General features: G+C 48.3%; 1 protein-coding gene across 2 annotated transcripts; it reads right to left on the minus strand.

The window, feature by feature from the left end:
• Positions 1-270: 270 nt before the first annotated feature.
• On the minus strand, positions 271-25,470 carry LOC137144270 (cytolytic toxin-alpha-like). 2 transcript variants are annotated; one of them, XR_010917366.1, is made up of 5 exons: positions 25,344-25,470; positions 17,723-17,851; positions 7,657-9,708; positions 5,318-5,429; positions 2,749-2,858 (listed from the first exon to the last, which is right to left on the minus strand). XR_010917366.1 is itself a non-coding variant. In XM_067534473.1 (4 exons), the coding sequence occupies exons 2-4, from the start codon at positions 17,817-17,819 to the stop codon at positions 2,329-2,331; spliced, it is 2,679 nt and encodes an 892-aa protein (XP_067390574.1). In that variant the 5' UTR covers positions 17,820-17,851; positions 25,344-25,470; the 3' UTR covers positions 271-2,328. The 2 variants fall into 2 exon arrangements, 1 of the variants encoding a protein (XP_067390574.1); XM_067534473.1 differs by lacking the exon at positions 5,318-5,429 and having other exon boundaries at positions 271-2,858.
• Between the last annotated feature and the right edge of the window lie 989 nt (positions 25,471-26,459).

A 26,459-nucleotide genomic window follows, 5' to 3' on the forward strand; every position in this document is an offset into this window, starting at 1 on the left:
ATTTGGCTGGTGTTGGGTTACAAATCACTTTAGTAACGCCACTGTACTCCCCAGACCTCCACCCCCACACATGGACTCACTTGCCGTCCCTGGCAAATGCCTCCCAGGGACCCTCCCTCCACGCTGGATAGCGTCCCCCTCTTCCTGCATACCCCCTGCAACCCTCAAGCCCCACACCTCCAGCCCCTCCTATGGGGCCACAGCTCATCCTGCTGTTGCCACCCCCTGATCCCCGATCACGCCCCATCCCCCCCACTGCATATCATCCCTGGATGTTGTATTACTGTGCCCTTTAAACCTTGACCACTGCTTTATTGTTTTTTTTGCTTAAACATTTCCTCTAATAAAACGTTTTAATCTGTTAATTGCAGGGTTAATGAAATGTTGTCCCCCTTATTGTATAAATAAAGGGCAGCAGAACTGTGCTTAGCCTGATCTGATGGAAGGGTCACTCTCATCTGAACAGAACTGGCTAAGTGAGGGGCTCGGATGCCTGAGCCCTGTGAAGGTTGATAGCGGGTGGGGACTGTTATTCCTGCCTGGAAGTACGGAGTGGCAGCTAGCAAGGGACATGAAGGGTAACAAAAGGGTTTCTACAGATATGTTAGCAACAAGAAGGTGGTCAGGGAAAGTGCGGGCCCCTTACTGAATGGAGAAGGCAACTTGGTGACAGAGGATGTGGAAAAAGCTGAGGTACTCAATGCTTATTTTGCCTGTGTCTTCACAGACAAGGTCAGCTCCCAGACTACTGCACTGGGCAGCACAGAATAGGGAGGAGGTGAGCAGCCCTCGGTGCTGACAGAACAGGTTCAGGACTATTTAGAAAGGCTGGACATGCACAAGTCCAGGGGGCCAGATGCAATGCATCCGAGGGTGGTGAGGGAGTTGGCTAATGTGATTGCAGAGCCATTGGCCATTATCTTTGAAAACTCGTGGTGATTGGGGGAGGTCTCGGATGATTGGAAAAAGGCAAATAGAGTGCCCAGCTTCAAAAGAGGGAAGAAGGAGGATCTGAGGAACCACAGACCGGTCAGCCTCACCTCAGTCCTTGGAAAAATCATGGAGTAGGTCCTCAAGGAATCCTTTTTGAGGCACGTGGAAGAGAGGAAGGTGATCAGGAACAATCAGCATGGATTCACCAAGGGTCTGACCAACCTGATTGCCTTTTATGATGAGATGACTGGCTCTGTGGATCTGGGGAAAGCGGTGGATGTGACATATCTTGACTTTAGCAAAGTTTTTGATACGGTCTCCCACAGTATTCTTATCAGCAAGTTACAGAAGTATGGGTTGGATGAATGGACTATAAAATGGATAGAAAGCTGGATGGATCATCAGGCTCAACAGGTAGCGATCAATGGCTCAATGTGTAGTTGGCAGCCGGTAACAAGTTGAGTGCCCCACGGGTTGGTGCTGGGGGCCAGTTTTGTTCAACATCTTCATTAATGATCTAGAGGATGGGGTAGATTGCACCCTCAGCAAGTTTGCGGATGACACTAAGCTAGGGGGAGTGGTAGATACCCTGGAAGGTAGGGATAGGATACAGAGGGACCTAGACAAATTGGAGGATTGGGCCAAAAGAAATCTGATGAAGTTCAACAAGGACAAGTGCAAAGTCCTGCATTTAGGACGGGAGAATCTGCCATCAGGAGTTTAGATTTGAAATTAGATGCAGGTTTCTAACCATCAGAGGAGTGAAGTCCTGGAAGAGCCTTCCAAGGGGAGAAGGGGAGGCAAAAAACCTCGCTGGCTTCAAGACTGAGCTTGATAAATGTATGGCAGGGATGGTCTGATGGGACAGCCTAGTTTGGCAATTGACTGATCTTTGACTTCTGGGGGTAGATATGCCAATGGCCTGTGAAGGGATGTGAGATGGGGGGTTCTGAGTTACTACAGAAAATTCTTTCCGGGTGTCTGGCTGGTGAGTCTTGCCCAGGGTCAGGGTTTTACTGATCACCATATTTGGAGTCGGGAAGGAATTTTCCCCCAGAGCAGAGTGGAAAAGGCTCTGGAGGGTTTTCATCTTCCTCTGTTGCATGGGGCACAGCTCACTTGCTGGTGGATTCTCTGTATCTTAAAGTCTATGAACCATGATTTGAGGGCTTCAGTAACTCAGCCCTAGGTCAGGGTCTGTTACAGGATGCGGGGGCGGAGGTGAGGTTTTGTGACCTGCGTTGTGCAGGTCAGACCAGATGATGATATTGGTCCCTTCTGACCACAGAGTCTGTGAGTCTAACAAGCAGACTGGGCAGTCACTGCAGGACAGTGCGATGGGTTTATCTAGCCTGCTCTCCATGGTACTGACAGGGCCCTGGGCTACCCTGAGTCTCAGGGACTCAGGCTCAGCTGGAATCCTGCACCCCAGACCCAGAAGAAAGGGAAGATTTTCTCCCCCTTGAAAGAGGCCTGTGGGAAGGTGAAGATCGGGGTCAGATCATCAGCATAATGAAATGCCACCAACCCCCCTTCATAGTCCAGAGAGACCTGGATCCTGCTGGGTTCTCTACTCAAGGACAGGTGGGTGACAGGGGAGGTGTGAGCCCTGTAGTCACTGCCACTGCCCCACTGCTGCACCACCCAGATCCCCTCCTCGGGGGTAAAGGCAACCTCGTCCTTCCTCTGCACAGACTGTCTAGCTACCCCCACAGCCCAGTCTCCAGCTGGCCCTCCCTCCACCTTCACCTGCCAGGAATGTTTCCCCGAGGTGAACCCCTCAGAGCCCAGCACACAGACCATATAATCAAATCTCTCAGGACTGTCGGGCAATATCTGGCTCTTGTCTTCCCGGCGCACACTTCTTCCATCTCCAGACAGGACGAGCTCAGGATGTGCAGTGTCTGGATCCAGAGTCACATTCTCTGGGGAGAGACAGAATCAGAGCGTTAGATGTGGGTCAATGATAGAGCGAAATGTTCGGCGGGGCCAGAGCTGAGACTCAGAATCTTCTCCCATGTCACTCACCTACTCAGGGACAATACTGCGTAATGCACACGTACACTAGTCGGTGCTGCTCTGTCTATTAGCAGCTATACACAGAGCGATCCCATGGCAAGGAGACGTCATTAACCCCGAGGTAAGATTGTCTGGTGATACCTGGAGCCCTCCAAGAAAGTCAGGTTCTTGTGAACGCCAGGAGACAGCGAGTTCACAGCCTTAACTCTGCCCCCTGGAGCTGGCCCTAGCCCCTGGGAACGAGCTGCATGCACAGCAGCTGCCGTCACTGGGCTGCGTGTAGCTGTACTGAAGGGTGAAGGAATAAGTTACAAGAGCTGTGACTGATATGAGATGATCTGTGAGGCTGTGACCTGCTGCGGGGGGGGGGGGGGGTGTGTGTGTGTGTGTGTGTGTGTGTGTGTGTGAGAGAGCCCCTCTCCCTGGCCCCTGGGTGTGCGATGGAAGGAAAGAGCTGCGTGTGTACCGTGGGAGATCCAGTGTGCCTCATTTCAGAGCTGCGCTGGGTAGGCTGTGTCCCTGGTGAGGCACAGGGAGCTGGGAGATGAGTGGTCGGTGAGCTTAGTGCAGGTGAAGTGACAGCAGCGTGTTCGATGGCACCGTGGGTGTCAGGCTGCAGTGAGGGGAGAAGGGGCTGTAGGATTTAGCAGCTGTGGTGTTCCTGCCGTGGTGTAGGCTGAGCTGGAGTGTGGGCGGGTGTAGGGAGCGCCTGTTCAGTCCAGTTTGGCCAATGTACATGGCAGAAGGGCATTGCTGGCACATGATGGCATATATAACATTAGTGGATGTGCAGGTGAATGAGCCCCTTACGGTGTGATTGATGTGGTTAGGACCAGTTTGTGTCTTTCCTTTTATAATAAACCTTTAGTTTTAGGTACTAAAGGATTGGCTGGCAGCGTGGTATTTTAGGTAAGATCCAAACATATATTGATCTGGTGCTGTGGCTGACCCTTTGGGGTCAGAGGGAACCTCTTTAGTAAAGAGCAGAGAGTTTCAATAACTGGTCTCTTTACTGGACCCAGTGGCTGATTGGGAGCCAGGAACTGGAATGCAGTAAAGGGGCTGTGTGTATTAGTGGACTGGCTTCTTGATAACCAGTGTGGGGAATCAGAAGCACAGTTTGTGGCTGGTTGGGAAGTCTGGCTTCAGTGTCACCCATCAGTGCTGGGAGAATCTGCTCTCCTTATACATCCTGCCCTGACCTTGGCATTTTCAGGGGCTCCCTAGGCACGGACGGGTCACAAAACGCCCCACAAGATAGGAGGCAGGAGACACTTGTCTCCATGGCTGACCAAGGTGCACTGTGTGCCTTACAATGGCAGTCTATTTGCATAGAGTCAAATGCTAATGCAGGGATCGTGGTGTAGCCCATAGGACTAGCCTGCTTGTTTGCATATATAGATCTTTTCGTATGAAGTTATCGCCTCTTCTGTGTTTCAATGCTTGTTTTATTATAACAGATTTACAGATTTATATTGAAAGTATTTTGGCTGTAACGCAAGATATCTACAGGCCACATCCTGTACAATGAGCTAAGGCAAATTAGCATAATATGTCTGGGACCTTTAGCCTAGCTAGACGATGATGAGCGAAAGGATAAAGGATAAAGGCTGGGCTCCCAGCCCTCACCTCTCTTGGGGGGAGACCCGTGTCTTGCTCTCTCCAGACCGGGGCTTTTCAGGCTGCCCAGCTCCCTGCCTTACACTGGGATGCCCCCAGCAAGCCAGGCTGCCTGAACGGGCCAGTGCCTGCCCTTTGCTTTCTTTCCAAAGGCTACAACCAGTGTATTGCCCACAGGTCTAGGTTTCCACACAGCTCCTTCTGAGCAAGCATGGTTCTTCCGAAGGGAAAAGCATTACAGAGAAACATTAAAACAATGAAAGAACTTACGCCTGCTAGAAAGCTTCCCGGAGATCCCCCAACTCCAGCCTAGGGCTCTAGTAGGTTTTAGTCCTTTAAAACCCACCTCTTGGTTGGTTACAAGTTCTTCCCTTTCTGATCCAGAACCACAGGAATGGCTGGGCAGATCAGCCATGTCTTTATCCAGCTCGGGCCTTTGATCTTGGCCTTCTGTACCCAGTAATCAACAGAAAAAACCCTCTCCTGAGGGCACAGCTTCAAAAAGCCTCGTTTTTGCATTGACCAGAGGTGGGTAATTTGCATTCACCCCTGTAGTAAGAAGTGAGAGCTTAAGGCCTATAAAACAGGCTAAGGCCTAAATGGAAAAAGCCGAGTGAACAGAAGTATAAGGGGTCACTCAAGTTAACTGAGACTGGTACAGGAAAGTGCTGATACTGCAAGATTGTAAGACTGCCAAAATATTACTAAAATATGTAGTAGGTATAAGAGGTACCAAGATACTCACTCTCTGAAATGACACTTTTATGGATAGAAATGATACATGGAGTGGCGGTGCCCAAATCAGCCAATCAACAGGAAAAGGTGGTATTAGACTACGTCAGGAGGGTGGCAACTACCTACGTGAAAGGGGGCAGAACGAAAGTGTATGTAACAGTGTATAAAAGAGGGTGTCAGAGGGAATACCGGTGTCCGGTCTAGGGAATAACGGAAAATCCCGCCGTTGGGCTGAGACCATTGTAACGCCGCCAATGTGAAACTGATCCAGAAATACTCTGTAAGTCACTTCTCATTGTGCCGCACGCAATAAACCTGGCCTGGGCGCCTTCATTACTCAGCTAATCTGTGGTCGTGTCGACTCATTCGATCGTGAGAGCCGTCTCAGTTTCCTGATCAGAGCTGAGACAGCATCTACACAGGGACACATGCACGCAGCCTACACTGATAAACACCGGTGATCAACACACCGAGTACCACAACCCCGCCCTAGGGACTGCCCAGGAAACCCACTTAACACTTATTGTCCCTAAAGTCCACACTTGTCTGGCACACTTTCAATATAGCCTTTTGAGCAGCAGTTCTTACATCTGTCACATCTCCCCACTAGAGAGTTACGTACGATGCTGGCCCACAGTAATACACAGAATTAATACAATAAGGTCTTTCAGTGATATGGCAGAGCCATAGTTTGATCCCCAAGTCTGGGCAAAAACCTGTCAGTAAAACATGTCAACCTTTAGAAAATCTGGGGGGGATGAAATCTTGGACACCCCTTGGTCAAATGACCTCAAATTTAGATCACTGACTTTAGCCAATACCCCTGGGGGCACACCAAATTTCAAAGCAATCCAAGTAACCATAAAAATTTTAGAGCACTTTGAAGGGTCAAACATTACACAGAAACCAGACTGGAACCTTAACTTGACCAGACCTGGCAGTCCAGTGTAATTTGTACAGCCCCCAGCACAACAGAGCCCTGTAGTTGGGCTGAGCCCATTACTGGACCCAGTGACTGGGTCCTGTATGCACTACTACAATTCAGTTATTAAGTAGCAATACGTTGTTTGATTCTGAAGTCATTCGTATATTATAAATCTGGGATATCTGTTTTCTTCCAATCATAAATATAGTTTTACCTGACTCTGTGCTTGTGGGGAAAGGGGTGGACATAATATACCTTGACTTTAGCAAAGTTTTTGATACAGTCTCCCACAGTATTCTTATCAGCAAGTTACAGAAGTATGGGTTGGATGAATGGACTGTAAGATGGATAGAGAGCTGGGCAGATCATCGGGCTCAGTGGTTAGTGATTAACAGCTTGATGTCTAGTTGGCAGCCGGTCACAATCGGCGTGCCCAAAGGGATCAGTGCTTGGACCAGTTTTGTTCAACATCTTCATTATTGATCTGGAGAATGGGGTGGATTGCACCCTCAGCAAGCTTGCAGATGTCACTAAGCTGGGGGGAGTGGTAGATACGCTGGAGGGCAGGGATAGGATACAGAGTGTCCAAGACAAATTGGAGGATTGGGCCAAAAGAAATCTGATGAAGTTCAACAAGGACAAGTGCAAAGTCCTGCATTTAGGATAGAAGAATCCCATTCACAGCTACAGACTGGGGATTGACGGGCGAGGCAGCAGTTCTGCAGAAAAGGACCTGGGGGTAACAGTGGATAAGAAGTCTTACGGTATCTTGGGCTGAATTAGTAGGAGCATTGCCAGTGGATCGAGGCAAGTGATTACTCCCCTCTATTACGCACTGGTCAGGCCACATTTGGAGTATTGTGTTCAGTTTTGTCCTCACCACTGCAGGAAGGATATGGACAAATTGAAGAGAGTCTACTAGAGGGCAACAAAAATGATTAGGGGGCTGGAGCACATGACTTATGAGGAGAGGCTGAAGAAACTAGGCTTGTTCAATCTACAGAAGAGAAGAATGAGGGGGGATTTGATAACAGCCTTCAACTACCTGAAAGGGGGTTCCAGGGACAATGGAGCTAGGCTGTTCTCAGTGATGGCAGATGACAGAACTAGGAGCAATGGTCTCAAGTTGCAGTGGGGGAGGTCTAGGTTGGATATTAGGAAAACCTTTTTCCCTAGGGGGTTGGTGAAGCACTGGAATGGGTTACCTAAGGAGGTGGTGGAATCGCCATCCTTAGAGGATTTTAAGGTGCAGCTTCACAAACCCTGGCTAGGATGATTTAGTTGGGGTTGGTCCTGCTTTGAACAAGGGGTTAGATTAGATGACCTCTTGAGGTCCCTTCAAATGCTAATCTTCTACGATTCTATGAATTAACTGCCTCGGAGTCCTATGTTGGGGGGATATACAAATATATTTAAATGTTTACCTTTCCTTAGTGTAAAGATCAAAATCTCCTCGCTTGGGTCACTCACAGCCCCATCTGCACACACAGCCGACACCCGGAATCTGTAGGGTGTCTGAGGCCTCAGTCCCCCAATGGTACAGAACTCTGTTCTCTTTTCTGTCCTTCGTTCCAGCCATTTGTCTTTCCCCTCCTGACTCGTATCTCCTGCCTCCTCCTTATATTCCACCTTGTACTCCCTTATACTGACTCCATCTCCAATGGCACTAGGACTCTGCCAGGTGAGGGTGATGGCAGATGAATCTACAACAGCTGCACCAGGCTTCCCAGGAGGGCTGGTAGGAAGAGTCTTCACGGTATCACTCACGTCACTGCTCTCGCTGAGCCCTGGTTTGCTCACCGCAGCGTATCGGAACTGGTACTCGGTGTTCGGACATAGCCCGGTTACTGTGAATGTCTCTTGTTCGTTATTTACGTTCACAGCCGTCCAGTTCTCCTGCCCCGCAATTCTGTACTCTACCCGATAGCCGGATATCGCAGCCCTTCCATAGGCTGCTGGGTTAAACGTGAGCTGCACACGGTCATGTCTGATGCCATCAATCAGGGGAGGAAGAGGCTTTGATGGAGGCTCAAAGTCGGTGCTGACCAGCTCTCCATCTTCATACAGGTAAATGGAAGTGCCTGGATTGTCCTTGTCTGGAACAGATGCCACAACGAACCGGGTCTTCCGGTTAGATTTATTGGCACTGACAAAATTTGAAAGAGACTTCTTAGATTTTCGAACTTTTTCAAATATTTCTTTTTCCTCAAACCACATTTTGGATTCTGGTTTATCACTGACAGAAGTGGCTGATGCTGGATCGTGAGTTTCCTTTATCAATTGAGTGTGAAGCCATTGTTTTAAATCTGAAAAATATGGCTCCTTATCCTGTAACGAGGTGAATGTAAAAGAAACGATGAACTCAAGCCCAGGGTCGAGTCGTATTTTTTCAAGTTCACTCTGGGAGGACACCACTTCTACATTGCTTAGGGCACGAAGGCAGGCATTCATATAATTCATCCCTCGCTCCTTTTTATCCAGAAATTCATTGAGTCTCAGAGTATTGAATGGTGAGTGGTTCTTACATAATAAAATGTCCACCAGGGCCCCTTCCTCTTTTCCACCTCCACGGATGGAGGGTAAGAGTCCTGCGAGCTGTTTCTGGAAAGTCTGTCTGTGTTGCTTACACAGATCTTTGAATTGCTGGATTTTCCTCTTGATTTCGGGGAAGGTTGAGGCAATTGGATTCTTCACCATGTCGTTACATCGCATGTCTAGCTCTGTCAGTTGCTCTAGGGCGGTTTGAACATCCAAGATCAGTGCTGTGTTGATCTCACGCACCAGCTGAGCAGCTTTGGAATCCAGCTTGGACAGTGGGTACAGCCAAACTCTCACTGGTACGGCCTTCTCCCCCTTGTCACCCAGCAGCTGTGGGAGGGTGGAATATGTTTTCATGGCCTCTTGGTAAGTAGCTGGATTGTTCTCAAGAGCAAAATCACTGTAAAACTTACATCTAAGCTTTTCAGCTTGTGCTTTTTCCTGGTCATCCATTTTGAGAGCTCCTTCCCCTTCGATGGAGACCAGGGGTATCTTTTTAATAATAATCTGGAGATTTCCCTGTATCTTTTGTATGTTCTCAGATGAATCGACATCCTGATCAAAGACAAAGAAAGCCTGAGCCCCGTACAGCACAGCCGTGACCACATGGGTGGCCGTCCTTTGGTCAAATACCTCAGGGTAAGAAACATTCTGGCGCCCTAAATGTTTCATGGTCAGCTTCTTAAACTGTGTTGTAGTTGAGTACTGGAGAGAAACACGGGCTTGATGTTTTGATGTCTTGGTGTCACTTAAATATTCTGCGGATCCATTCACTTCCACCAGGCCAGACAGGAAACTGGCCTTCAGCGATGCTGTGACATTGAGAGCAGAGGCCTTGTCTTCAATGGTGTCAGATGCAATGATCTGAAATTCAGTCTTGGACTGTGGTTTTGAATCTATATGGTTTTGAAGTGTCTCCAGGTCCCATAAAGTGATGCCTAGAATAGTACAGACAAACACATGGTAAACGGCAGAGAGGGTAAGAAATCCTTTGTTCTGTAACTGCATGACATGCTGTAGCATTAAAAAAAACAGTTGAATATTCCTGAACAAACTCTCCAATCTGATAACACGTTTCACTCATTGTGTCTGTGTGTGAAATTAAAAATAGATGAACATTTGTTTAAATGTTTAACATAAACACACAAGCCATGACAGGGATTGCTGTTTGCCAGAAGGTGGGAACTGGTGACAGGATGGATCACTTGATGATTGGTTACCTGTCCTGTCAGTTCCCTCTGAAGTACCAGGCCCCGGCCAGGCTGAAAGACAGGATATTGGGCTAGCTGGACCATTGCTCTGACCCAGTGTGGCCATTCTCATGTTCTTATGACTCTGCAAAGTTATGATTAAAATGACCTTTTTACTGTAGCCTGCTGCACCAAGGGGAGTTTCAGCAGCTGAGAATGCGAGTGTTACACGTACATGCACTTATCATCCAAGTGGATCCCAAAGCCGCTAACAGATTGTACTGGCTCCTTCTCCAGTACAATATCTATAAAAAGCCTTTTACATTAAGAAAGTGAAGGTTACAAAGCCAAACAATCAAATGTCAGAAAATGTCATAATTCAGGCATCCATGTAACCATAATTCAGCCACCTTCTGTTTATGCATCTTTAATTCCATGATCAGATACTAGCTTTTCCAAGGAACTCCTCCTTCAGTGCACAGTTGGAATGGCTCTCACGGGAATGGCTATGATTCAATATTTCTTTTTATACTCATTCAATGTGTGGACCCAGGTCTTATTCACTGTGCACCATTCAACCCTGCACTGAACACGGAATTGTTCATTTCCTCCTGGTGCCCATCACTGTAATATCTCAGAGCTTCAGCAACATTCAGACACTTCTCTTCACAACACCTCTGTGAGGCAGAGAGGTATGAGTATCCTTATCTTACTGGTGAGAAACTGAGGCACAGAGAGTAAGGACAAAATGTCCACTAACCTGGGTGCCCAACTTGAGAAGCCCTGGCCTTCGGTTTTTTCCAGAGCTGATAGCCGTGTTCTAGCACTTTCTATGTACAAAGCGCAGCTCCCACTGACTTCGGTTGCAGCTGTGAGTGCTCAGCACTTCTGCAAATCTGAGCAGCCACGAGAGGGGAGAGACACGTCTTCCAGAGGTTCTGCAGTTATTTGCTGTCAGCAAAGGAATGTAAGGCCAGATTTTTAAAGGTATTTCGATGCATAAAGAGATACAGCGCTGCTGAGTGGGATTTTCAGAAGCCCAGGTGCTTCCTTTTAAAATCTGCCTCTCCGGACTGTGTCCAGCGATAAAGCATAAAAAGGGAGAGAGGTCAGATAGAGTCTGAATGTTGCACTGTTCCTTCCTCCACATTTACTGGGCTTTCTCCACAAGCACTTCCTGACCTAGGCTTCTCTAAGCTCCTGCACATCATCACACTGTAGCGCCCTGCTGGGAAGCTGTCTGCCCTGACACTCATAACACTAGAGACTCCGGGCCCTTCTTCTCTGTCTCCCACCAGCGCTGACCCCTTCTGTCCTGGCCCGTCCTGTGCCCTGACTCCAGTCGGTCCCTCTTACAGTGTCTCCGCACAGCTCCTGGTTCCTTTCCCCATTCTGGATCATGTCTAGGCTATGCCTACACTATGGACCTTCCAGCGGCAGAGTTATACCACCAGCTGCGCCGCTCTAAGGTCTCCACTTAGCCACTCTGTGCCGGTGGGACAGAGCTCTCCCGCCAGCAGAATTAACCACCCCGAACTAGCAGCGGTAGCTATGTTGGCAGGAGAGTGTCTCACCAACATAGGCTCATTCTGTCATATCCCCCTTCCATTCTCAGTACTGCTCTGACCCTGATCTTCGATGGGATCTTGGACAAATCACTGAACCTCTAGCAGTCGCTAAGCACAGCTGTAACACTGGGATGGTATTTATAACTTCACAGGCTGTTTAGAGACCATCTTAATAATGTTTCTACAGCGCTAAGTACTGTTAAATGAAATAGCAGGGGTAAGAACGGAACGTGGGGTCCTGGCTGTAAGGCCCACGCTTAGTTCACCCAGACCAGCTTACCACAGAAGGATGTCATGGACTTGCTGAGGGATATATCTGTGCTCTATGCACCTTATGGCCTCTGCTGAGTTTCTAACGACTTCATCAACCACATTAAAGCCCAAATCCAAGGCCTGAAAGCGAGAAGGACGCTGCCCAGGGAGCGCAGACCACAGAGACGAGTTTCAGAGGAAGGTGGCCAATGGTTTCTTTAGCTGAACTGTTGGCAGTATATTTAGATGCAGGCGAGGGGGTAAAAAAGCAGGCGTGTAATGGAAAGTCAGCTTCACCCGAACTATGCCACTGGGCCATATTCTGCTCTTGCTTACCCCAGAGCGTACTGGAGTCAGTAGAACCATTCCTGATTGGAGCCAATGTAATGGAAAGCAGAGTTTGGCACCACTGTCCCTCCATAGCACTTCACTTGCGCTTAGCCAGAAATGAAACAATGAGCAGGAACTAATTCCTGGTAAAGGGGAAACCTTTTGCGTGGACTTTACAAAGCTACTCTAGAAATGCAAATACCTTGCAAGTACATCAACATGTTTGTTACGCACTAAGGGAAGAATTTGCTGATCTCTGGCTGTGCTGGCTCTGTGCACTGGCTGAAACTCAGTAGTTAGAGAACAGTCCTAAGTCTCAAGTTCAACTCTTGGCTCAGGGTGGAGTGGGAGCCTCACAGAGATGGTGGCTGCAGGTCCAAGTTGGACGTTTGTTCAGCTGCACTAGTGACTCCTGTAGTGCCAGAGGGAGCTCTGCTAAAGGTTCAGCATGGGTGGAACTAGAGGGGAGACTGGTACATGGCCGTGCATAGGGCAGAGCCAGCACCTCTGCCCGAGGCTCCCATGGTGTGCCGGCAGGTGGGAGAGCTCCTCGGAGAGGGGGGATTGGAGAAGAGTGAGGGAGAAAGCAGCAGCCTGGCATCAGAGTCAAACACAAGTGACTGGGCTCAGTACAGGGGTAACAAAGCGAAATGTACTGGCCTGTGGCATACAGGGGCTCAGATTAGTGGATCCAATGGTCCTTCTGGCCTTAATATGGATGAATCTGTGAAAAGAGTCAGACTCTTGGTCCCTCCAGTTGCACCACCAAGATATTTGTGATGTCCCAAAATGAGCCTCCTCCTCCTCCGCAGAGCAGCTGTTGCGTGGCTGGAGCTGGTAGAGCCTCAGGATAGACAGTTAAGGTTCCATCCCATGACAGGTTATTACTGGGTTCAAAAGAGAATTTAAAATGTTCCTGGAGGAGAGGTCCATCTATGGCTATTAGCCAGGACCGTCAAGGATGCAGCCCATGTCCTGGGTGTCCCTAAACCTCTGACTACTGGAAGCTGGGATTGGATGACAGGGGATGGATCACTCAATAATTGCCCTGTTCTCTTCATTCCCTTTGAAGCACCTGACATTGGCCGCTCTCGGAAGACAGGATACGGGGCTAGGTGGACCATTGGTCTGACCCAGTATGGCTGTTCTTATGTTCTTTGGTTGCTAAATGCCAGGGAGGGAGGGTTCAGACTCTATTGGCTGGTGGGTGGGGATGTGAGGGGGCAGCCACCCTGAGAACAGATCAGGAGAAAATAAACCTTCCCCGCTGGGCAGCTGGGAGTTTCATTTTATCAGGAACACGAGTTGTTTTAGTTCTACACGACCTAACAGAGGCTTTCAATTCTGGGGAAGGCCTGACACGCTTTAGGGAAAAAAGCCCTGACTGGGCACGTTACCCACAGCAATGAATAATGAGCAAAGCTGATTCCTCCCGACAGATCAGGAGCTCAGAAAGCACTGTGCATTGCACTCGAGATGGTGCCGTGCATTTTGGCGCATTTCTGTTAAGCTCACATAGCTTTATACGAAGTCGTTGCCACCTGTACGTAAATCCCTTTGCCACACCGTGGTGTGCACATTTAATTGTAAGCATCGACCACAATCGCAGTTTTGCTTTTGCTCTTATTGCAACGGATCGTTGGCTCTGTTTGAATCAATGCCTTACTGTTTGTCATATTCACTGAGACTTTGTGATGCTGAGCCAGCAAGGGTTAAGCAACCAGCCGGCTAAATGATCCAAAAATCAACCTTTATGGACATATTAGAAAAGTGCTGCGATGGTAAACAGAGCCATTCCTTCTAGATAGTTATCAAAGCCATGTTAAGTGGGCTACATTCTTTGGTATGTATGCCTGTATTGTTAGAGAATCAAAGAATCTCGGGGACTCTCTTTCTGCCCTACCACTCCTACACACGATACAATTCTGCGGTGACCTGGAATCCTACTTTCACCGTCTCCGACTCAAGGAATATTTGCACCACACCACTGAACAACATACCAACCCTCAGATACCTTCCTACCAATGCTACAAGAAGAATTCTGCATGGACTCCTCCTGATGGTCACAACAACAGACTAGACTTCTACATAGAGTGCTTCCGCCGACGTGCACAAGCTGAGATTGTTGACAAGCAACACCGGTTGCCCCATAACCTCAGCCATGCAGAACACAACGCCATCCACAGCCTCAGTAACAACTCTGACATTATAATCAAAGAGGCAGACAAAGGAGGTGCCGTTGTCATCATGAATAGATCTGATTACGAACAGGAGGCTACCAGACAACTCTCCAACACCGCATTCTATAAGCCACTACTGTCCGATCCACTGAGGAATACCAAAAGAAACTACAACATCTACTTAAGAATCTCCCTAAAGAAACACAGGAACAAATCTACACAGACATACCCCCTGAGCCCCGACCAAGGTTATTCTATCTGCTACCCAAAATCCACAAACCTGGAAATTCTGGACGCTCCATCATCTCAGGCACTGGCACTCTCACAGCAGGACTGTCAGGCTATGTGGACTCTCTCCTCAGGCCCTATGCCACCAGCACTCCTAGCTATCTTCGTGATACCACTGACTTCCTGAGAATACTACAATCCATTGGTGATCTCCCAGAAAACACCACCCTGGATGTAGATTCTATGGATGTAGAAGCTCTCTACACCAACATTCCACACAAAGATGGACTATAAGCCATCAGGAACATTTTCCCTGATGATGATATGTCACACCTAACAGCTGAACTTTGTGACTTTGTCCTGACCCACAACTACTTCAGATTTGGAGCCAATCTATACCTTCAAGTTAGTGGCACAGCTATGGGCACCCACATGGCCCGTATGCCCAGTATGCCAACATTTTTATGGCTGACCTAGAACACATCTTTCTCGAAACTCATCCCCAAGCACCTCTCCTTTACCTATGCTACATTGATGACATTTTCATCATCTGGACCCACGGGAAAGAGTCCCTTGAAGAATTCCACCGGGATTTCAATAATTTCCATCCCACCATCAACCTCAGCCTGGACCAATTCACACAAGAAATCCACTTCCTGGACACTACAATACAAATAAAGGATGGTCACATTAATACCACCCTATACCGAAAACCAACTGACCATGATACATATTTTCATGCCTCCAGCTTCCACCCTGGACACATTACACGATCCATTGTCTACAGCCAAGCCTTAAGATACAACCGGATTTGCTCCGATCCCTCAGACAGAGAGAAACACCTACAGGATCTCCATAAAACATTCTTAAACTACAATACCCACCTGGAGAGATGAAGAAACAAATTGACAGAGCCAGACGGGTACCCAGAAGTCACCTACTACAGGACAGACCCAACAAAGAAAACAACAGAACGCCACTGGCCATCACCTACAGCCCCCAGCTAAAATCTCTCCAACACATCATTAAGGATCTACAACCTATCCTAGCAGATGATCCCTCACTCGCTAAGGCTGTGGGAGGCAGACCTATCCTTGCTTACAGACAGCCCTCCAACCTGAAGCAAATACTCACCAGCAACCGTACACCATACAACAAGAACACTAACCCAGGAACCTATCCCTGCAACAAACCCCATTGCCAGCTCTGCCCACACATTGACACCATCACAGGTCCTAACCACATCACCCACACCATCAGGAGCTCATTCATCTGCACATCTACTAATGTAATATATGCCATCATGTGCCAGCAGTGCCCGTCTGCCATGTACATTGGCCAAACCGGAACTGTCCCTATGCAAAAGAATAAATGGACACAAATCAGACATAAAAAATGGTAACCTCCATAAACCAGTCAGAGAGCACTTCAATGTCCCAGGACACTCTGTAGCTGACTGGAAAGTTGCCATACTTCTACAAAAAAGCTTCAGAAACAGACTTCAAAGAGAAACTGCAGAATTAGAACTCACCTGCAAACTTGACACAATCAAACTGGGTCAGAATCGGGACTTGGAATGGTTATCTCATTACAAGAAGTAATTGTCACTGCTTACACATTCTCACCTCCTAATCAATGGTTGTGAATAGGCCTTAACTACTCTAACTGAATGGACTTTGCTTCCCCATTGTTGTTCCTTTACCCTTAGATGTATATAGATACCCCCTATGTGATTTCTATTCCTCACATTTGACGAAGTGGGTTACAGCCCACGAAAGCTTATTCCTGCAGAAATTAAATTTGTTAGTCTTTAAAGTGCTACAGGACTCTCGTTGTTTTTTAATGAATAGATACTAAGTGTATTTGTCTGTGTTTGCCTATATTTTGTTAGAAGTTTAACAGTTCAACCAGACTAGTTCATAGATGCTAATTCCCTTTCATGTCTTAAATGCCATAATTAAGTATGCGTCTGTATGAAGTTAACATTAAGATCAAAGAGGTAAGATATCGCAGGAAATTAATAATATTTTTAACACTGTCTTCAATTTAACTATCTATGCGATTATGAAGGAGTATAACTAGTTTACCTGTGTATGCCCAGGAAATAGCGGATTAGATTCAAAGCAAACATCTACGTTGCCTATTCTTCCTGGGAAGGAGGTCCTGCTGTGACAAGAGGCTTCTCAGTCTGCTTAGAACTATAAAAACGTTCTTGGGCCTGATCCTTTTTTATCTCAGATCTTCTTAATCTTTGCTAGGGGAAGTTCAAATCACACTGAGATCTCCAGGAATGCCCTGGAATATCCATGTAAATTCTCATGGAAGAATTGAACAAACTCTGCACGTGGACTGCCCATTAAACTACAAACTTTTAAATTGATTCTAGAAGGATTTTTACAAATCAGCAACCTCAGCATCTCTGCTATGAAACTGACCTCAGAACTTTATTTGTATTAATGATCTGTCAATGGCAGTAACTCTTTTTTTTCTTTTCTTTTCTTTTTTAGCTACATCTAAGATTTATTAATAAGAATTGGCTGTAAATGTGTATTTGGGTAAGAGCTGAAATATTCATTGACTTGGTGGGTAACGTATCTGATCTCTTGGAACTGGTAGAATTTTATATATGGTGAATAAGATTTCAGATAACCTCTCCATATAGACGTGGCTGTCTGGGTGGGACCTAAAGACTGGATTGTTTAAAGGGAACTGTATTTTAGCTTCTTGGTAACCAGTCAGAAGTTACAGAAGCTGTTTTGTACTGGCTAGGTAAATCTAATTATAGACTAAATCACCAGTTAGGGGCATCGTCTGCCCTGTTCTTTGCAAATGTTGAAGATTCTCAGTATAACCCCTCCAGCGACCAGGGTCACACAGTTGCATGTTGATTTTTTTTTCAGTGTATGTTCCTGTGTAGCAGACGGGGAGGAGCAGAGCGTAAACTACCACAGATTCAAAGAAGTGGTGCGCGATCAAATGAGTTTGAGAAACACTGACCTAAAATGCATGGCAGCAGCTCACCAGGCCAATGCTCGTACGTCCTGCCCCATCCCATTACTTCAGACCCTGAGCCTGGGGAATGTGCAGGGCCAGTTCCAGGGCCACTCAAGCCACAACTGGCTCATTCTCAGGTATGAAGTGGTTCAGACTGTGACCCTTTCCTCCCTTCACTCCAGAGTTCAGGGGCCACAGCTGGGGAATTACCTGGGATAAGGTCATCTCTGCGGCAGTCGTACAGCATCCCCAGCTGGAAAGGGCGGCCCAGAGCCGGCATCTCAATTGTGTCATCTGACGTGGCCATGGTTTAAAGTCAAACACTTTCCTGTGTCTCACCTGCAAGAAAATAACTCGTGTTAAACTGGAGTCCTTCAGGAGACAGATTCAAATGCTTCTCCTTGGCTGCAGACTTCATAACCCTGCACCCAGGTGAGTTTGGTTCATCACACAGGAAGTGTGAGTTTGTGAGCATGGTTCTGTGTCACTTCCTGACACACACTCAGGTGCAACATACCAAGTGCTCAGAAACTGATTCCCAGCAGTAAATTGTCCATGTAGAAGGCTGGCAAAAGGGCTAGTTTCGCTCTTCTGCGCATCATTTTTGATGTTACTGACATGACCGTGGGACTTCAATGATCTCACTGTCTAATGTAAACACAGGACACTGGACAACAGTACAGGGAAGCGTGGGTGTGGAAAGACAATTGGTGAGCTCAGTCTGGGAGGGATTGCTGGAAGAAGTGGATTTAAAGGAGAAATCTGAAGGGGCAGAGAAGGAGATGTTTGGACAGGATAAGGCAGACTGGGATAGGAGACTATGGCCTGATTCTCCACTGCTTTACACCTGGTGTCATCATTTATACACATGCAAAGTGAGTATGAAATGCTGCCACTCTGATCTGGTAACATTTTAAATCCACTTTTCCACAGGAGTCAAAAATGACACTAGTACAAGGCAGGGGAGAATCAGGATCCAAGTCTTTAGGAAGCAATAATAAGAGAGGAGTGGGAGAAAATGTGAGGAGAGATGTAGGCAGGGAAGAGAACAAGTCAGGCCCTGAATGAGAAGACAAGGTACCTGTGTCACTGTAGCTCTGCACGGTGTGTAGACACCAAAGCTGCCATTCAGCTGCCATTAGATCTCCCACTCCCTGGGTTTCTTCCAGGTGCAACCTAAATTTAATTGGCCTAATTCTCCCTTTCAGGTCTGGGGTGGGGGGGACGCCCCAGCACAGAGAGAAAATGTGGTTTCTGCAAAATTGAAACGTTCTCTGAGAAAAGTTGTTTTTGCTGAATTTTAATTATTTTCCATCAGGAAAATGAATCAGAAACATTTATTTTATGGATTTGCTTGTCCTGAATTGAAACATTTCAGGCTGTATCAAAGCATCTTGTTTCACATCAGTCTGACATTCGTCTGTATCCATCTGAGCTACTCCGGAGCCTCAGGGGAGTTGTGTTTTTTGCTGCCTCATGCCCCCATTCTCCCCTGAAGGCTGAATCCTGGGCTGGACTACATCTCCCATTATACACTGTGATCGACCCTCTGGCTGAATAGCCAGGGTGCCCCAAAGGAGATGTAATCTACCGGGAAGCCCAGCCGACTGGGGAAAATAGGGGCATGAGGCACCCAAGTACAGCTTGTGTGAGATACCACAGCAGGGAGGGTGGACCCAGCTCAGTGCTGAGCTGAGATGAAACAAAATGTTTCAATTTGGTTCAACAAACCTAAAGGAAACATTTTGATCTGGGAATGTTCTAAGTCAAAATCTTTTGGAACTTTAGATTCTGTGAAAACTTTTGGTATTTTGACTTTGTCCTGATTCAGGGTGAACATTAAAAGTGTGAAGGGAAAAGAAGCTGGGGTCTCTGTCTCTGCTGAGAACGGATTTTTAGAAATGGCTGCAAAAGCCTGAGATGGAAAGTGCCTTTCTAGCAGAAGTTTAAATCTGAGCATGTTCAGGAAGTCATGGAACCTAGACGCCAGCAGGGATGGAATGCAGAGAAAGACCTTGTCACTTGGATAAGGAAAGTTGCAAGTATTCAGTTAGAATTCCTAGATAATATTTTTTTAGTATGTATGACTGTAGCCGGGAGGGGGGGTCCCCCTCTGAGGAGGACCAGAGGGGGAGCCAGACCCACCCTGGCTGACAGAGCCCCCAAGGGGAAACCCGGACCGGAAGCAGGGGGCGGAGCCAGGCCTTTAAAAGCCAGGCCTGTGAGCTCAGTCAGAGGAGGACGGCCGAGGGGGAAGGACGCTTCTCCTCCTGAGCTCCCAGCTAAGGCCGGGCCGGAGAGCCACGCTGAGAGGGAGCGGCCGGCCCTAACCCCAGCCTGAGGATCCGCGGAGGCCTCACCCGAGTTCCCCGCTGCCTGGGAGCTGGAGGAAGGCCCACCGGAGTTCCCCGCTGCCGGCGAGCCCAAGGAGAACCCCCCTGAGACACCCGCGGCCTGGGACCTGGAGGCGGGCCCGCCGGAGCAGTACAGAGCCTGGGACCCCGAGAACTTACCGGCCCTGCCCGCGGCCTGGGGGCCCGAGGACCTGGATGAGCTGCCCTCTGAGGACGAGCCCGTGGAGCTGCCCAAGCTGCCACCCATGGACGAGGAGGGCCTAGTGGGACTACCAGGCCCCAGCGACCCGAAGGAGGCAGGTACTGGGGTTTCGGGGAGGAAGAAGCCCAGGGGTAGCCACAAGTTAGTGGCTGAGTCAGGGGCAAACCAGGTGGCGTGTTGCGGCTGGAGCCCCGCCGGCCCCGTGGCAAACGCCTTTGCCACTGCCAGGGCCCTGGGCTGGGACGCAGTGGAGACGGGTGGGCCGGCATCCCCCTCCCCGCTTCCCTAACAACCCTGAGAGAGCCTCAAACACCATACCGCTCCAGAGAGCGGCTTGCTTACTGTGCCAGCCCGGCCTGAGGGCCTGGTGTCAAACTGCTTACCTGGCCAGCCCTGCCTGAGGGCCTGGCCTGAGACTGCTAACCTAGCCCGGAACGGGGGCTCAGGACTACTCCCTGTGGGAGGTAGCCGGGAGGGGTGGTCCAGAGAGGGAGAAACCTGGATGCTGCTCCCCGCTTTCAGGGGCACGTCCACAATGACCATGGAAACTGTGACGTGTAAAAACTTGTTTATACCACCCTATAAATACGGTCAGTTTTTTTGAAGCAAGGGTTGTTCGTTACATTTGAAGGGACCACCTTCTTTACGTAAAGAATAAACTTTGATTTTGCTAATCTGTTGTTGGCTAATTCTGGACCATCCGACAAGGCAACGGACATATTAGTAAGGACCCCTGTGTTTGGGTTCTTCCACAAAAGTGAAAATATGGGAATTTGCATCTGCTGTTCTGGCAGGGTCAGGTGCCGTTTGGAGTTCGTGTGTCCTGGTCTATGGAGAGCTTGCTTCTGATGATGGCCTTGGAGAGGTTGGGGGTTGTTTGAAGGCCAGAAGAGGGGATTCACGAAAGATTTTTTTTCCAGGATGTGGCTGAATCCCGACCATGACGACACTCGAATGAACTGACACAGGAAAATGATAAAAGACTAAAACACCACATCACCTGTGGGTGAGCAGTTTTCACAAAACAATCACTCTGTATCCAGCCCCTCAGTCTTGATTCTCCAAGGAAATCTGCACAACACATTCAAAGAGAAGGCGGGGAGCTTAAACCCATAACTGTGCTAGACACTAAAAAACATGGACTGAACAGAGACACTGGATTTATGGCTTGTCTCGCTCACCAACTGAAGTTGGTCCAAAAAAAGACATTCCCTCCCCCACTTTGTCTGCTCAACAGCTGGAAGCAGGAAGGAGCATGTCTCCTAGGTGAAATGACGGGTGTGGAAAAAGAGAATAAAGAAGAGTTATTTACTGCTTCACATAACACAAGAAGCTGGGGTCACTCAATGAAATTAATGGGCAGCAGATTTAAAACAAACAAACAGAACTACTTCTTTACACAATGCACACTCAACCTGTGGAACTTGTTGCCAGGGGATGTTGTGAAGGCCAAAAGTGGAACTGGGTTCAGAAAAAGAGATTCGATTTGTTCCTGGAGGATAGGTCCGTCAACGGCTGTAAGCTAAGATGGTCAGGGATGCAACCACAAGTTTTCTGTGTCCCTGAGCCTCGGACTGCACAACGCTGGGAGTGGGTGATGGATGGATCACTTGAGAATTGCCCTGTTCCGTTCATTCCCTCTGAAGCACCTGGACTGGCCACTGTCAGAAGACAGGACACCAGGCTAGAGGGACCATTGCGCTGATCCTGTGTGGCTCTTCTCATGCTCTTATGTGTAACTTTGGCAGAACACGTTTTGTATAAGATGAATGTAACAACAAAGCACAAGATGGCTTCCTGGAAACTGGTATCGTATTGAACCTTTTTTCCTGTACTGTGCTATTATTGACCTTTACCAATAAACCTGACTGATATTGGTTACTTGGTATCTTACATCTATTTCAGAAAGAACTGAAGTTCAGTCCAGCAATTGACTGTAGAATTTATCAAGCCTGCACCACCCACGGGACTTCAAATTGCCTACACAGCACTGCCCATCAGACTGGATGACAAGGGTGCCCTTGTAGGGTGCTGAGTTCCTCAAAAGTACACACACCATTCCCACTTCCAAAAGGGAAATGCCTTGGCCCCAGCAGGCAAAGGCCCATTGTGCGCAGCATGCAACTCTCCTCAGGAAAGGTTTTGAACTCAAGGCCCTGTGATTCCAAACTCAGCACGTCTTCCCCTGAGCTCCCTGGCTCCATTTACAGTGCTCATAAAGGAGGTCCTGAGGAAGGAATAGCTTGTAGCAGTGCCAGCTCTCCGAAAGCAGAGCCTCCAATGCTTTATAGCGCAATGATATTTTAAATATTTCTAACCTGGTTCTTTGTGCAGTTCAGTAGCTGAGTCAGGCACAATCCAGGGATATAGCCCATTAGGAAGATAAGAGCCGAATTATTTCTCTTGCATTTCCTCTAAAAAGATGCATGAATCTGAAAATGTTATTAGCAGCTCATTTTGAGGAAGGAGCAGGCTGTATCTCATGAGTCCCTTGATCAAACCACCCCAATTTTGCATCACTAACTCTCCCCCAGCTTTACTTGCGGCATGCCAATTCTCAAGACAATTTCTCTCTGCATGTGGATTTTAGAGCAATTTGAATATTAAAATCAGCTACTTATTGGGAGGGGGCTATTTCTGAGGAAGCCCTGGATCAAGCAACCCCATATTCACACCCCTGAGTCCACCCTGGGCTCGATGAGCCAGTGTAGTTTTCAGAACAACCTGAACGTGCGTGTAGATTGTAGAGCATTTGGAAATGTCTGTTCTTAATGACAAAGATCTGCTTCTGGGGCAAACGTCTGAAGAGAAGCTGCTTTGCAGCCATCACCCAAAGCAGACAGAGAACAGGAAGGACAGACGTGCTCTGGAATACGCTGAGAGCGAGACTGGAATGTAGAATTGATGGGTCGGACACGTGGTTAGACGGCTGTAGCACGTTCCCCTGAATTGCTCTATGGCTCTGCTACCACAGGCACTCCTTTACGTCAGGTATGCCTGCCTCCAGCACACGTTCAAATCCCTCCCCAGCTCATCACCCAGGCTCCAGCCACCTCCGAGAGCTACATTTGGATACTGGTTCTCCCAAAGTGAAGTGAGGATTGGGCACCAGGTGAGTTGAAACCTGATTGCAGGCCATCAGTTTAGGATGTGTTAATGCAATAGTTTTAGGCCCAGTTCTGTGCAAAAAGGTGTTATAAGAACCATAACGAATGTTGATATCACAGCAATTTCCTAGGCAATTGAGTGTGCCTGGGGATTTTAGAGTAATTACAAAATCCAGCTGTTAAACAGTAAGGGAGTCTCCACCTTCCTTACCTATACCAGAGCCACTGCCCCACTAAAATCTAGCTTCATGTGCTGCCCCATTCAGGGACCAGACAGTCCAAGAGCAGAACAGAGGGTCTGAACCCCAAAGAATAAGTAATTGAATCATCTGATTGTGTACAATGTTCTTGTGTATAATAATAATGTTGAGCAAAGCCTTTTCTGAAAGCTTGTAACGCTCTAAACTTAGCAATCACTAGGACAGATGTACCCAGAGGCTGGTTTGGAATTTATGGATTGTATATGTAGGGAGCTGGGTTCCTAAAGCTTTACTTTCCCCTCCCAGCAGGGTGATGGTCGGCCAGGCAGTCAGGGGCTGCCTCCCCCACCAGACAAGACTAACTCCCAGCACCTAGCATTGTACATTGCAGGGAAAGACAAATGATGGGTCTCTGGTGTGCAAACTCTGTGCAGGGTGTGTCTCAAAGTGACCTGATAACTGGAGGCAGGTTTCACACCTTTGGGGGTGACGAGCCAGAGGGGAAAAGTTCCCGTGTCGGGTAGTTAGGAACTAGGGGTAGGTGGATTCGGGGACACATGGGACTGGAAGAGCGGTTGGGGTCGCCCTGCAGGCATAACGCGGCTGCTGGAAGCCAGGGTCAGCCCTTTATGCCTGTGGGCTGGCTACTGGTGCCAGGGCTCCGAGCCACAGCAGCAGTATTAAAGCACCCAAGACCCCTGGGCAGGCGGCGACAGACCCCTCACTGGTCTGGGGGATCCCCAGAATGTCACACCGCGGTATCGGAATGCTTCTCAGCCAGCTTCTTGCTGTGCCTTGTCGCTATTCCCTGTGTAACCTCATAAAAAATAATCCGTTCTTTGCCAGCCTGTCAGCTAGTGCAGGGGTAGTTGTACACTCAGGGCTGCCTTAACTTGTGCCCTTCTGCTGTGGTTCCTCTGGGCCATTGCAGAGACGTAAGAATGCCCCGTTCATGTCTCCTCCAAGTCCAGACCCCCAGTACTTGAGGTCACCCCTTCTCAACTTCTCTCACACGCCCAGACGGTGAGTAACAATGTCCATCCCTTAACTGCTGTATCCAAATCTCTCCAGCTTCCCTGCTTTCACCTCATCCCCCTCCAGTCTAGCACAAATGCTGCTGCTGAAGTCACCCCCCTTTCCTTGCTCTCCAAGCGCATTCTCTGCTCCTCGAGTCCCTTCACTGGCTTCTGGTCTCTTACCACAGCAAAGTCAAGCTCTGTGGGCCTGAGCCCCGTTGCCCTGCTGTCACTGACACCAATGTGCAAAGTGGATGTCAGGCACTGCCCAGCAGGAATGGAAGTGCTTCACACACCAATGTGCACTGCTGTAATTCACTTCACAAAGAGCCCGGCCAGGAAACCAGATCCACTGGGCTAGAGTGAAACCAGCCGGTTCTATGGGTCATTTCCCTGTCAGCGGCTGCCTTGGTTTCATCTCTCTCTGCGTGGCTGTCTTCCTGAATTCTCTCAGTACCCCATCCTACCTTTCAACCCTTCTTCAGACAGCTCCTCCTGGGTATCACCCCCAGACCATGTACAAATCCCGCTGCTTCTGCCTCCACAATGTCTGCAAGATCCAACCTTTCCTCTCCAGCCCAACAGCTAAACTCGGTCTGTAATCTGTCTGAGGTGGGGACCACGTTTTCCTATTTGTATCCCAAGATTTTCAAGTGATCAGTGACTGTGGGTGCTGCAGTTTTCAGGTGCCCAACTGGCGACCCTTAGAGGGGCCTGATCTCCAGGGGATGAGCGCTCAATACCTTCTGAGAATTGAGTTGGAGACCCCAAACCCATTAGTCACTTTTGAAAATCTTGCCCGTAGTGTAAAGTGCCCAGAATTACTGGGCTGTGAAAATCCCAATTGCTTTTAACAACAAACCACGGATGAGCATTTTCAAAGCATTTGCTGCTATTACAAGCCCTTCTTTCAAATGTTGCACCCAAGTTACAAACATAGCCAGCACTGTACCTTTCAGCTCGGAGAACCAACGTGTATTCTTCCTTCAGAGTCTGCGGCTCCCTGTAGCTTCTACGCTGCGCACCAGACCAGTGGGAGTTCTCACAGAAAAACTGAACTTTTACATGGTGGCGTCTCTTTATAATTCAGTTTTAGATCCTATCTTTCACAATTTCCATGCAGAGTCAAGCCCAGGGCATTCAGGGCTTGGTCAGAGAGCTCCCTTGGTTTCCCAGAATTGGTTGGTTTCTCCAGTATTGTTGGTTTCCCAGAATTGCCAGTTTCCCCGGAATTGGTTTCTTAGATAAGCAGTTCTCAAAAAATAACACGTGAGACAATCTAGCAAGGGCAGCTCTGCTCATGGTTCTTCAGTGCCTGGGCACGTGAGAGAAGGGGTGACCTGAAGTACTAGGGGCCTGGGCTTAGAGGAGACGTAGCCGGGACATTCTTACATCTCTGCAATGGCCCATAGGAACAACCAAATCAGGGCACAAGTTAAGGCTGCCCTGAGTGTACGAGCCACCTCTCTGCACCAGCCGCAGGCCAGTGCTGGGATGAATCTGGCCCAGGGCTGTAGCTGACAGGCTGGCAAAGAACGGATTACTTTTTATTGAGGTTACACAGGGGTTAGTGACCCATCTGTAGTAGAACGTGAGAGCATGAGGCCTGAAGCCTAGCCATTCCTGCTCCCTGCCCAGCAAAGCTTACCAGCAGGTGACAACCCGCACTAAGGGTAACCTATAACTGGATGGACGGTGCCGTGTAGTAACTAATCACAAGACATTCAGATATAGAGGCCTCATCTGTAATGTCACTACTCCACATTTCTGTTTTACTTCTGATATACATAGCACTGAAAGACACGCTGTAATAATGCCTGGCCCCGTATTTCAAAAACACTCAAGCCTACTACTACTGATAATCCAGATGGCAACTGTAATTGCCCTAACAGAAGTGTGTTGCTATCTGTGGTACCAAAGCGAAAGGGCCAAACTATAACACCAGATTAAAACAGGAAATATAATATGTATATCCATATACCAAGAGTGCTGCTTGAGGGGAGCTGTGTTGTGTGCTAGAGGGGTGCGTATCTGAGAGACCATTTGTTGGACTGGCTGGTGCACGTTA

This window comes from Emydura macquarii, unplaced genomic scaffold, assembly GCF_026122565.2.
Source record: "Emydura macquarii macquarii isolate MOO-44397 ecotype Brisbane River unplaced genomic scaffold, CSIRO-AGI_Emac_v2 contig_3440, whole genome shotgun sequence".
Taxonomy (NCBI): Eukaryota; Metazoa; Chordata; order Testudines; family Chelidae; genus Emydura; species Emydura macquarii.

Coding starts and splice junctions, on each gene's coding strand:
- LOC137144270 (XM_067534473.1), bottom strand. CDS start 17,819: ATGGCCACGTCAGATGACACAATTGAGATGCCGGCTCTGGGCCGCCCT. Junction 9,709..17,722: donor CAGAGATGACCTTATCCCAG/GTAATTCCCCAG, acceptor GTACTATTCTAG/GCATCACTTTATGGGACCTG. Junction 2,859..7,656: donor GATCTTTACACTAAGGAAAG/GTAAACATTTAA, acceptor GTCTCTCCCCAG/AGAATGTGACTCTGGATCCA.